Below are 13,379 nucleotides of genomic sequence, written 5' to 3' on the forward strand. Positions count from 1 at the left end.
TGAATTCTCCTTTCTCTCTATGCAATCTCGGGATTGAATGGACCCAATATTTCGTCTTTCCTGAGAGGAGACAACTAATCGTGCTCACTGCTGCTTGAAGACTTCATTTTGTATTGTTTTGTGATTTGTTTTGCGTTTTTTTTTCGCAACGCATTCATTAATACGCATCGGACTCAGTGTGCAAGGTCTCTGTGCATGACGAATTTTTAGGATTGCGAATACGAAAAAACGCATGCAAAAATTTCGGACTCAGTGTGCAAAGGCCTTAAATGTCGATACATGACGACATATGGCAATTAGACAAAATTCATCATGTCATTGCTGTATTCGCATTCTGCCAAGTGCTAGCCCTTTACATTTGTTTGCTTCTCTGCTGCTACCCTTTTGCTCACATAATATATTTTAATACAGCCAAATTCCTAATAAAATTTATTGGGAATAAATATTTTTTTTTTCTGTTTTTGTTGGCAGACAATATGAAATTGTGACTGAAACGTGGCCCATTAAGATTACATACAGGGTTCGACATTAAGCCTTGCCATGTGGACACGCGTAAATCGGTCATTCACTTGTACGAGTAAAACAGTTGCTTGTCTGGAAGTGTTGCTTGTCTAGTTTTGTTTGTTTGTTTGTTTTTTGTGGTGGTGGTGGAAAAATAAATTTGTTCTGAAGCAATATCCTTTCAGAATATTGCAGAATATCTGCATATTTTTAAATGATTACCACTGCATTAATTAATGTTATGGGATTGTTTTAAATGTTTTTTTGAAAATACAAATATGAAATGTTGGGGGGGTAAATGATACTTTTAAAAATGAAACTAAACCACCAGTAGGTGGCGGCAAGTAACCGTATTAATGAGTGGGTCATTGATTCATTCATTCAAATGATTCATTAAAATGTCTGATTCATTCAAGAATGAGGCATTTGTTTATGAATAGGTCATTTAATCTTTGACTCAACCAATTCGTTCAAAACGCTGAGTGATTCAGTAATGAAAACAAGGCTGAGCGTTGCACTTTGGTACTGCTGTGATCTTTGTTTGAAACTATTATTACTGCTAAAATAGAACAACAACAGTCAATGTTCCTTCTAAAATTTAAGTGGCTTGATATTAACTACTTAATTGAACTGTTTGCAATCAGTGTCACGTTTTTAAATCATGATGGTAGCCTGTTTAGGAAAACAGCATTTTTGGTCATGTGATTTTGCTTAACTGTATCAAGTTATAAAAACTCCACATTTTGAATTTTTACTGCATTATGTTTAACGGAGTTTCTTTTTGTGTGTGATTGGCTCATGTTTCCATTTCTCCTTGAAATGGTGCGCGAGCCTCAACAGTGCAACCTTGTTATCGTCAATACATTATACACAGCCTATTATCATCCACTATCGATCGGCACTAACACTAAATGTAATAAAATCAGTCATACTCGCGTTTTGGTGATTCCCAAGTTGCTGTTTTTTTTTTTTTTGTTTGTTTTTTTTGGTATTTATGTTTTAATCAGGTCTTTGTCCAGGAGGGAAAGTAAAGTTCGAGCCCTGACATGTTAAACCAGCAATAAAATCCTGATTTATAATCGAGACATTGTATGACAAAATCACCATACAGATAAGATAAAGACATTTGCTGTGATTTTGGCTATATGTACAGGTAAAATGATCACTCAGGTTAGAAGCAATAGTATCTATTTTATTTGTTCTCTGACAGAGCAAGATCTCATGCTCGTGTGGCAGTACCAGGGGGTCTAGGAATCAGGTTAACAAGTCGCTATATTTGTCACAACACGCTTTCTCAGAAAAAAGTCGCAAAGGGGGCCTGAAAAAGCGCTAAGTTGGCAACACTGATGCAGCCTTCCGTCTCCGGGTTCCAGTGCACCGCTGTTCAAAACTGCGTTACGGTAATTTTGCACCGTCCAGAGGCAATTGACCCTTCGCAAAGACCCACCCCCCTTAGTTACTGTTGCTTTGTCCGACAAGCCGTAGCGCTGTCACACCACACGCAGTGAAAAATACATCGCGGAGCAAAGAGGATACTGACAACACGTCGTCAGACAAGACAGAGCAGGTTCCATGGTCGTGACAGATTGCTGTAGCGCCTCAGCTCAAGAGGCTCGTAAACCGATCATCTCTTCCTACTAGTCCATTTATAGCATCAAATAAACATGAATGAACATGAGAATGTTGTTTAAAACGCGGAAAGACGTCAATACACACAATTTTTTCAAGTTTAACTCCACCATGGTTAATCTTCTAACTCCTGACTGCTTTGTCGGACAAAATGGCGGATTCTGCGTTCTGATTGGTTAGATCGCTTGTCAATCAAACTCCCGGCGAAAGGTCAATTACTAAACTTGTTCCATGTGCGTATCACACCAATGTACATTTTGCGACAGCAAATCAAAGTTATTAATTATTTAAGCTTTATTCAGAATAAAGTGGTAGTATTATTTTTCTTTAAAACTATCTAAAAATGTAATGCCTGTAGAAATGAAATTTAATGCTTTTTAATGCCATTCAAGGCCTTAATTTTCGCAAAAATCTATTTAATGACTTTTAATGCTTTTTAATACCCCACGGATATCCTGTATTAAACATCTCATCTGGACTTGATTTAGATAAATTATTGAGTGAAATAATATTCTAAAAATGCATTAAAAGCCATTTTTAAAGAATCTTACTTGTATTGAGTTGTCCAGGAATTGACATGCGTAAAATCATGATTTCCCACTGTGGTACATTTTTAAATATCAATGTATCATGCCACCCTACACTGGCTAAAATTCAGAGACAACACCTCACCAGTCTGACCAAGGTCCCAGGAGCTTCTTACAAGCACAAGGCTAGACTTTGGCACAGTGCTTCATCTTTGTCAAACTGTCTGAGCAAAACATTTAAAAACACTGGGAGCTTTTGGAAGTGCACTGGGAACACTTAATGATACCCACACAAACAAACGCAGCAGGTACCAGAGGGCCACGGCAAATGCAATAAGATAGATGATAACATTTGAAAAGTTCACAATCTGTAAAGGTCCTGAAGCACTAAAAAAGAGTTACACAATCTTGTTAATGTCTTATAATGTCAAACAATTAACATTTACACATCTTTATAACTACAAAAACACATCTAGTCAAAAGCAGCTCGCATATTAATTCAAATGAGCAAATGAAAAGCTGATCATCACCTGCTACCTCCAACAACTATGAATACCTTCCAACATAAAGCACAATAAAACACATTGTGACAAATTTCAAGACTCCAGGTCAGCAAAGTCTTTAAAAATGCAACTAAATTAAGTTCCACATGAACCGGCTTCTTGATTCAATTAAAGGATAGGCTATCAAAGCCCATATAACTTATTAAAGAAACGACAAACCAATAAAAGTCTTTGATCGGCCTTAAAAGAGCATTACAGCAGATCAGGAGATCGAGAGTGTATTACAAACCAATTGCACCTATTCCCACAGAGGCCAACATTAAATCAGACTTTTAACATGCTGTCGTGTTTAAGAGCGATTCTGAACAGAAGTGGTGGCATCACCTCCACTCCAGTCATGTAGTGTACTCAAGCTCCATATAATGTTCATATAGTGAGAACGACACTGACACCATCTACAGCAGAAGCTCCACCGCTCCATAAAAACCGTACTGACGATCCACTTTACTATGCCAGCAGTAGCCGCACGAATGTTAATGCTCTGATTGCGCCCCCTCAGTAAAGCTGCAACGGATTTTTAGAAACACAGTTGCTGGTGACATGTTACGTAATATCATAGCAACGACACTTCCCTTTATTGATCAAGACCTTTCAATGTTTTAGCAGGTAAATGGAGGACACTTTGGAAAGAAAAAAACCCCTGCTAAACAAGAAGTTTCCAGCAGGGCACAAATGCTGACTGACACAATATCTGAGTTCAGAGACAAAGACATTAAAAAAATATACACTCTAGAACCTTTTAGAGTGCTTTAATGAGAAACTATGATGTTTAAAGATAAAACAACTGTAAATATCTCTGTATACTACAAAAAAATAACAGTTCACACTTGCTGAAACAAAGCAATTGGAATTGATTGATTCATTAATCAATTCATGAATAAGACAATATTCATTTTTGTCCTCAAATCCACCTTGAATTCGTATTCATATTTTTAGACTACACAATAACAGGTGTTTGCTTGGGAAAGCTGACCGTGTGATACCACTTACCTCTGACAGGAAGGTCTGTGCCGATTTCTGTGCGCCAACATGCAGCAAGTACTCATACACATATAAAGCTAACCTGCAAGACAAAAGTGGAAAAAGGCATTGTAAATCTCAGTCGACTTGAGGGTTTATCTTTAAATCGTCGATTTCGGGTTGGTCCCAAACCAAGTTAGAAAAATGCAGTTCCACTGGCTTTCCCATTTTAGATGGACAAGCAAACACATTACAGCAATTAACTTTGGTGCCTGTTGAAACCTCACTGGTGCTCAGTCGCAAAACATTCTTGGAAATGCAGACTGGTGAAAATTGTGTGAAATCTGAGATTTGAGGTGAAGACCACAAAACACAAGTGATAATTCAAAGTTCTTTATACCAACTGATACCATAGCAAAAGTATCACAGCATTGCCATTCAAAAGTTTGGGGTCAGTAAGATTACTTATAAATACTACTTTTATGCAGCAAGGATGCATTAAAGTGATCAAAAGACAAAGTCACAAAAGACTTCTATTAAAAATACTGCAGCACAACTATAAACAACAACTATTTTCAACACCGATAAATGATAATGATTAGAAATACTACTTGAGTAGCAAATCAGCATATTATGGTGCTTTTCCACTTCATAGGACGGCTCGATATGGAATGGCATGGCTTGCTTAAATAGTGCCACTTCCAAGCGAGCCGTACCGTTACTAATGTGTAAACACTGCAGATAACTGATTGGTCAGAGAGAATCACCACTACTAGCGTCATTGGATTTAAAACATGAGACACCAAACCCACTAGATTTAAACAGTCAGTAACAGTATCATTTGTTCGCAAAACGACTTACTTTAAACGATTGTCGCACTCAACTTGAAAAATGAAATGGCTGTATCGTGGTCAGTAGATGCGCAACTATAACAATCAGTCTATAATCCCACCCACTTTGAAGCAGTACTAAACTGCAGTGGAAAAGCAAACCGAAAGTAAAGCAGGCCGAGCGGCATCACGCAGTGGAAAAGCGCCTTTAGAATGATTTTTGAAGGATCATGTGACACTGAAGACTGGAGTAATGATGCCTAAATTCAGCTTTGGCATCACAGCAATAAATTACATTTTAAAATATATTAAACATAAATTCACAATATTACTGTTTTGCTGCGTTTTATAAAATAAATGCAGTCTTGGTGAGCATGAGAGACTTTTTTCACAAAGAGCAAAAAATTCTACCCCAAACTTTTGAACAGTGATGTATGTTTAATAGGCATATTATTAATTTAAAAAGTTAAATATGAACATAAAAAAAAAACAAAAAAAAAACAAAAACAAATGTAGTCTTCAATTATATTTCTGAATAAAAAAAAAGAAATTATTAAAGTAAATTAAGATTAAATGCAGTAATTTAGTGCATTTATTTAAAAAAAAAATTTAATTTTATTAATTACCTTTAAAAAAAAAAAAAATCATGCAATTTCTCTGACCCATAAAAAAAAAAAAAAGTTGTCCTAGCATCAGAGCAATTCAATCAATGTTTTTGAAAGCCACTATGTAATGTATATTAAACTAATCTAATTGTAATGAAATGTTGAATTATCTTCATTTGGGGCATTTGTTTTAGCAAATATTAATATATGTGATTAATGCAATGAATTACATGTAACTAATTGGATTCAAAATTATAAAAATCGACAGCCCTAATAAAAATGCATTATCTGTCCACGAAATACGCTCCCCATTGCTATTTAAAGAGCATCTCCAAAAGAACAACTTCAAGGATCAAATACCAAGGACTCATTTTCCCCTCAAACGTCTGAATTATTTCTTGGTGTTTCATCAGACGTACTCATTTTAGGAGCTACCCTCAAGTATATTTACAGCTGTCAACAAAGTTGTACTTTTGTGCAATACGAGGAAAAGATTTCAGAGTTTTGCTTCTAATTTAATTACAGTCATTTTTAACATTTAGAAAAATGGAAATTCATGATCTTAAGTATTTTGCAGAACTCATGTCACACTTCATTTTCTCAAAAACACAGAAAATCTGAGCAGGTTCTTCCAGCAATGTGATAGAAGCACACAATTATGTTATGAGTTCCATCAACTGGCTGACACACTGACCTCAGAACAGCATTAACGCCCACCCTTCCACATCATTCCCAAAAAGATGGACTTCCACTACTTGTTGATTCATTCATCTACATTTTTTCTAACATCTTTATCAGTTTTGAGATTTTTAACAACAGTGTTTAAATGACCATTTAGACAAACTTGTTAGGCTGAAAAACTGTTGGACTACATCTGAAAATGGCATTTTTCCATTGTGTGGACTGTGAAAACAGAGGTTTTTGAAAATTATGACGTTTAGTCATGTGACGCATAGATAGCTATGGTTATACCTGTATGTGCCTGCTATGTGCTATTGACTTTCACAATATTGCTAAAGATAAATGTTATTTTGTACAATTACATTCCTGCAAAGATGACAGAAAATGTACCTGCAATTGTTGTCCTGCGGCAATTGCGTTTTAGCCGAGACATGGAACAGCGACTGAATGGACGCAACAGTAAGTTGTGAGATATTTGATCATGCTAGAAGAACAGCTTGAGAACTTTATTATAACTGGTCTCGGTCTCATTTTAGTGAGCTTTTATTACATTTTACGCATGTGCAGCAAGATGATTTTAGAATTTTCTGACATTTCAGTGTGGATGAGAAACTTGAAAATGCTATTGTCTACGAATCTATGAAACTATGTCTATGAAACGAAGACGCCATTTTCAAATGTATCAGAATTAATGTAGTCGTAGCCTACATTATCGTAACATCCACGGTTAAAACTAGTCAACTAGTCATCATTCAGACATGTGTTGTATCATTTCAGTGAGCTTTTATTACAAATTACACATGTGCAGTAAGATGATTTTAGTGTTTGCCGATTTTGGAAATGCTTTTAAACGCTAATGTGGACAGTTTAGTGAAACAAAAACGCCATTTTCAAATGTATCCAGATTAATGTAGAAAATATCCCTGGTTAAAACTAGTCGTTCAGGCATCCCACTGGCTAATTTGAAGATTAAGTTTTGCTTCCAGAGCTCTATGGTAATTAGTTTGTTGACAACCGGACATCTAGACAGAGTCATGTAGCACAAGTCTGCTCGTTTGAACCCGGCTGGCATTAAGATGGATCAAACAGAGATTCCCCACAAATGGCCGGATGAAATTTTCATTGTAAGCTCTAGATGATCTGAGGATCTTCTGCAGGTTGATGATGGGCTCCTGCTCTTGGCCTGAGGCATTATTGAGAAGGACTTCATTTACGGTGGGCTTTAGGGAACGCTTTTTGTCATACCGTCAGAGGAACATATCGGTATTTCGACTAATAGCAAAACTGCAGGTGGAGGATCAACAGGCTGAGAAGCTCAGTGTGCATTCGACTAATCCTCATGCAATACAACAGCTTGGGGTGCAATAGGAAGGCGGACCTATTGACTTAATATTTAGATTAATGACTCCGTAAGACCGGTCAAGAACTATCGTTTTCACGTGCTTTCTTCTGAGAGCCGCACAGCAGGGATAATTTAGACCTTGACAGCTGAGTACGGACGTCTGCGTGGATGCCAATACTGCGATGATGGACAGGAATATCTGACGAGTTTCTGCTTTTGCTCTGCCATTCAGGCATGGCGGCTCGCTGTGTGTCCAGTCTCATCATGATGAGCTCTCCTGACTTAACCTGAGAACACATCTTGACATCTCGCCCGAGGCTCCCAGTCAAGACTCCGTTTATACATAAAAGAGGCAGAGCCAAGTTTAGCTAGCTTAAGCGCAGACAGTTAACAAATGAACTTTGCTGTCTCCATTTCAATAATTCAGCTGCAGGGTCTCGTGTGAAGACGAAGAGCATGTGAGGAGAGCTAGAAAGTTGGCTGAAGTTTATAAGAGAAGTTTTAAAAGGATATCATTCTCTAGTTTTGCTAGATTTGACATAAAAACAAACCAGTAACCAGATTATTGGATTAAGTTTTATTAGAAAATACTATTTTAGTTTTTCTACTTCAAAATTCAAAAGCCATTTCTTTATAAATTCTGAAATTTACTAGAATTTTTTGAGTGGAAATTGTTTCTACACCATTTTTGCATGTCAAAGGTGCATGTCAAACAACCCTTCTATGTTTCATTTGCATGAATTTGCACAATTTCTGTTTTGTAAGGATGGACCTATTTTAAAGTTCTGGCCCATACCGATAAGCTGATAATTACTTGTTGGTCGATAAATTCTATACAATTTTGTATAAATAAATGAAATATAAACACTAAAACTAGTGTTCGTTTTGTAAGCTATTTTTTTATTTAGTCTTAGTCCTGATCCAAATGTAATTTTTAATATTTTCTTTATCATATTGTCAACCTTGTCATGTTTTTGTTTAGTCGACTAAATGTCTTGGGCATTTTAGTCTAGTTTTAGTCAATGAAAACCTCATATTTTCATCATGCTGCATAATGTATTGATAATCATGGTTATTTTGCTCAAAATTATAATAGCAACGATTTGTGTCATGTAAAAAAATATTCATGTTTCATCAGAATTAGCGTTATTGCACTTTCACTTTCTGCACAAAAACAAAAAATGATGACTTTTTTCAACAATTTCTTCTCTTCTATGTCAGTCTCTTAACGTAGTTGATGTAGTGAACGCAGTGCAGCGCTTCCGTGTTCTACGTTATTAGCCGGCTCCTGCATCAGCACACACATGCGTTGTGATACTCAGGTGTACAGCGTCGGCCAATACTGAGCCAGCATTCGGATGTAAACACGTAAGCGTTGCACTGCATTCATTACATCAACTGCGTAGTAGACTGACATAGAAGAGAAGAAATTTTTGAATTTGAAGTTTTGTTTTAGCGCACAAAAAGTATTCTCATCACTTCATAACATTAAGGTTGAACCACTGTAGTCACATGGACTATTTTAATAATGTATTTAATGACCTCAAAAGGTGCAATAACCTTGCTGCCTATGTATGGTCCAGAAACCCTCAGATTTCATCAAAAACATCTTCATTTGTGTTCCAACGTTGAACGAAGGTCTTACGGGTTTGGGACGACATGAGGGTGAGTAATTAATGACAAATTTTATTTTTGGGTGAACTAACCCTTTAAGAGTGATTGAATCTGCCTGGAAGAATGTTGGGTCTGCACCGATCTTAAAATCATATCTAACATGTTGAATATTTATGATCAGAAATCTTACTGGTTGGGGGGAACCCTGAGGACAAATGTGCATGCACTCTGTAGATTGTCACGTGGAACGAAACAATATCCAATCAGAAAGTGAGCTGACTGATGAAAACACGACCTAATCTGAACCTGAAACAAATTTTCTGTAAAAAGCAGTCCAAACACTATTATCGGCATTTTGTCTTGCCCAATGTCCACTATGTTTGATCGCGAGTGATTTTGCGTTTGATTTTCGCGTTTGATCGCGAGTGATTTTGCAAGATTTCCCGTAATCAGTCAGGACTCCATACACTATAGGGAATAAATCTGATTTCTTAATCATCATGTTTGTGGTCTTTCATATTTTGAAAATCTTTTAATGTGGGCCAGCCTTTAACTGAAAAGCTCTGATTGGGGGATTCAAGCTAGTGACATCTGGCAACCGCAAACATGAACCCGCGTAGTAGAGGCTTGTACCGCAACATTTTGACCACTTTTTTTCCTGACAAAAGTAGAGATTTTTATAAATTTTTTAATTGAACTACATTTTAATCTTGTTTTTTAAATCAACGATATTACATGTTAGTACAGTCAAAAAAGTGGGGGCAAAAACAAGTCGCTGATGAACATTTTCTGCAGAGTCCAATAAATAATAGCCTACCGTTTTGATTCAACACACTACATTAGATGCAAATTAAAGGCAAACTTGATTTTAGCACTTAAATGGTTTGCAATCCAATCACAAGTGGCCTGATTGTTCCATTGACATCATGAAATTTGAAGTCATAATATTGTTGGTGTGGCCTGGTTCCACATCCTTGTACTTTGTGACACAACTTAGCTGATCTTTCATTCATAATAACCAAGGATTGATAGAAAAATTCATTAAAGCAATAGTGCCAAATTAAAAATGTTGATAAACTTTCATGAGGCGATCCATCTCAGCTATTCTGATGAAAGCGGATGAGCGCTCTTTTAGAAAAGATTTCCAAACACGCATGCACAAAACAGACATTTCCGCGTTACAACTGAGAGCGATCATTAAATATGCCCCGAAATAATTACAGAGAACATCTCTCTTCAAAGTAAACTTGAAAAGCCATACATCCAGCTATCCAAGATGGAAAATTAATTGATTCTCATCTATGTCTGAGAGCAACGTTTATCCAAAACAGAGCAAATCAGACGCTCTTCATAAGAACAACGTCCTGTTTCTGTGTGCATGCTTGATTCCCTTTATATGTAGCTGAAAACACCTCTATGAAGGAGGCTGAACCATCTGGATGAAATCAAAACCATGCATTCAGACCTACTCGCTGCCTCTTAGACACACCAATAAACTCAGGGAACCCAGAGAAGTGCTCAAGATGTTGGGAGAAAATAGGAGATGGAGACCCAGATCAGAATCCATTTTCATTAATTTCCACTCCAAAAAACACAGTGCACAATTTCTTGTGGCATCCAGCTAATTTGTGGAATTTGATAGAATCTTCCGAACCTGTGGACGTGAGCCGTGCACTAAACTTTGAAATCTGTTTAAAACTAATTAAAGTCAAGAATGACGCAATAAACTTGACATTACTGATTCATAGAGCCCTCATAGTTCACTTTTTCATGCGGTTTCTCCAAGCAAACTTGCCAAGGATGCCAATGAATGATGTTTAAACTTAACTAGTCCTTCCTAAAAACCTAAGCTGACTATGAAATCATTTCCTTGAGATTAATAGCACAGTTGTTTGACTACAAATTTGACAAAACAAAGCCTGTGTGGTCACTACACCACATCTTTGAATGCAACACGAGAAACGGTAACCTGCAGTGTTAATGCGTTGCCCATGGCACACAACACTTGGGGAACCGTCTACATCCATGCACATACATATACAAAACCTGAATGATGGACGTACACACAACTTCACATTAATTATTCTAAGAGAAGAAATCAGGATAAGCTAAAGTTTCTCAGAAAGATAACACCTTGTTTCCATAAAGACTCTGTAAGGGACAACACAAACTTGTGGGAAGCTTCTCATGCAAACATAACGCCGAAATGAATATTCTCAAAGTGATAAACAACATCTGAATGATAAAATGACTCCAAACAGGTTTGAAAAACCTCACCAATTATACTTTCTTCCAGAATTTGCATACAAAGATGGTCTTGTTAGCAACTTCTCTCACCTTAACAAAAGGATGCTGATCTCCTGTACATCATATTCACAGTCTGTTCATGCAGTTTAACTATGATTATCAATATTTATTGAAAATCTTCCCTTCTTCTAAGTGTGTTTTATGTCCACAACAGCTGAAAATCATCTCACTTACTAAATGTCCTATAGCAGTCTCCAAGTCTGAAACAGTAGCCTATGACCCTCATATGACAGATTTATGAATATTATAAGTCACTTTTACAAGACTTTATTGCATTTAAGGTTTTTGTAAGATTGCTTCTATGGTAACAGATTGTACACAACAGTGGAAAGATCACATGGTGATGTAGTACCATAAAATATTGCACTATGCAGTGTGGAAAAAGTCACCAAAACTTGAACCAACACGAGTTTTCATAAACAGTCGGTGCTTTAAGCTTCAACGAAACACTAAATATATATATAAAAAAAATAAAAAATAAATAAAATAAAATCAGGAGATATGCACGCACCAGTGCTTCTTATAGAAAAACAAATGTTAGAATTGCTCAAATAAGTTATTTATCAGTCAGCTTTAAAACGCAAAGACAAACGTGATGAGATTAAAAAAAATACCTTTGAGTTCACACCAAACACGATCGAGTACTAAACATCTCCAAAACTTTAATACATGCCCGAAAACCACGAGAAAAAGACTCGGATTTATTTATCCACCATAAACAACAGATGCACAGCAACTAATGTTGATGCAAAAGATGTACAAGCCTCAAAATGAGAGATGCAAGCATGCAACATCACTCAGATTGGATGCGTTGGACAGTTCAAGTGTTCACGTGCGCACCAAAACTTAAATAAAATCGAAATGCACGGACAACTTAAAAACATTAAAGTGCTACAACCGGCTATAAAGTTAGAAAGATCCAGGGACGTTCACTCCAGAGCGCAAATTCACAATAAATACACCTTCAAACAATAGTACACACAGTTTTAGAAAGTTCCGAGTCCGCAATAAGCAAAGCGAGACTCTTTAAAGCGCGCGCAATTCACTTACTTTTCTCTCGCTTGACTATCAGAAGGGACGACAGCTCCTTTACCTTTGGCGTACATGCTGGATTCTGTTTTAAGACTTTTACCCCACTCAACACCTGTCAAAGAAAGCAGCCAGGAAAACGTTCTATCTCCATAGCTACCCCCTTTAGTGTTTTCCCTCTCCCCCACCTCCTCCTCCTCCTCTTCTCTCCCTTTTTTTTTTTTTTTTTTTTTTTTTTTTTTACATCTCCAACATTGGCCACAAATCAGGCACAGTTTCTATTGGGGCGACTTGAAACAGGTCGCTGGTGATTTTTTTCTCTCTCGCGCGCTGTTCCAGGAATGTGCTCTGCCTCCCGCCGCGCTGGGAGAGGTGGGGGCCTCTTAAAGGGGAACGCACACTCTTCCCGTGTTTACTTGGCACAGGGACTGATATGGAAAAGACGCTAACATTGCCTCTGGCCTTCGTGTATGACTTTGAGGTTTTGAAAGCAAGAATTTAGGCTGGTGTTCCAAGATTGGGAATCTGAGGCGTTTTATTGCTACATTATTTGTATGTCCAGTATTTTAATTTAAGGTTTGTTTGACAATTTGAGATATAATGCTGTTTGAAACATTGAAGATGACTAACATTCCTCGCTATCTGATATCCATTTTGTGGTTGATTTTGGATTGTGTTTGTAGGTGTGATCTACAAAGGAAATGACACACAACATTTAAAGTCACAATGAAATACAAATTGATAATTCTAATGCAGGATTTATTATAAATTATTTATCCATGTACATACTT

The 13,379-nt window shown here is 36.9% G+C and overlaps 1 protein-coding gene across 1 annotated transcript in view; it reads right to left on the reverse strand.

Annotated features, from left to right (window-relative positions):
- The window catches only part of ssbp4 (single stranded DNA binding protein 4), a 67,293-nt gene extending 54,533 nt beyond the window's left edge, over positions 1–12,760 (reverse strand). Inside the window, exons 1-2 of the mRNA XM_067398696.1 lie at positions 12,610–12,760; positions 4,211–4,283 (exon numbers count right to left, since the gene is read on the reverse strand). Coding sequence (XP_067254797.1) covers positions 4,211–4,283; positions 12,610–12,665 — 129 coding nt within the window. The 5' untranslated portion in view covers positions 12,666–12,760. The remainder of the gene's footprint in view (positions 1–4,210; positions 4,284–12,609) is intronic.
- Positions 12,761–13,379: the final 619 nt, after the last annotated feature.

The sequence above is a fragment of the Chanodichthys erythropterus genome, chromosome 10 (assembly GCF_024489055.1).
Source record: "Chanodichthys erythropterus isolate Z2021 chromosome 10, ASM2448905v1, whole genome shotgun sequence".
In the NCBI taxonomy this organism is placed as follows: domain Eukaryota; kingdom Metazoa; phylum Chordata; class Actinopteri; order Cypriniformes; family Xenocyprididae; genus Chanodichthys; species Chanodichthys erythropterus.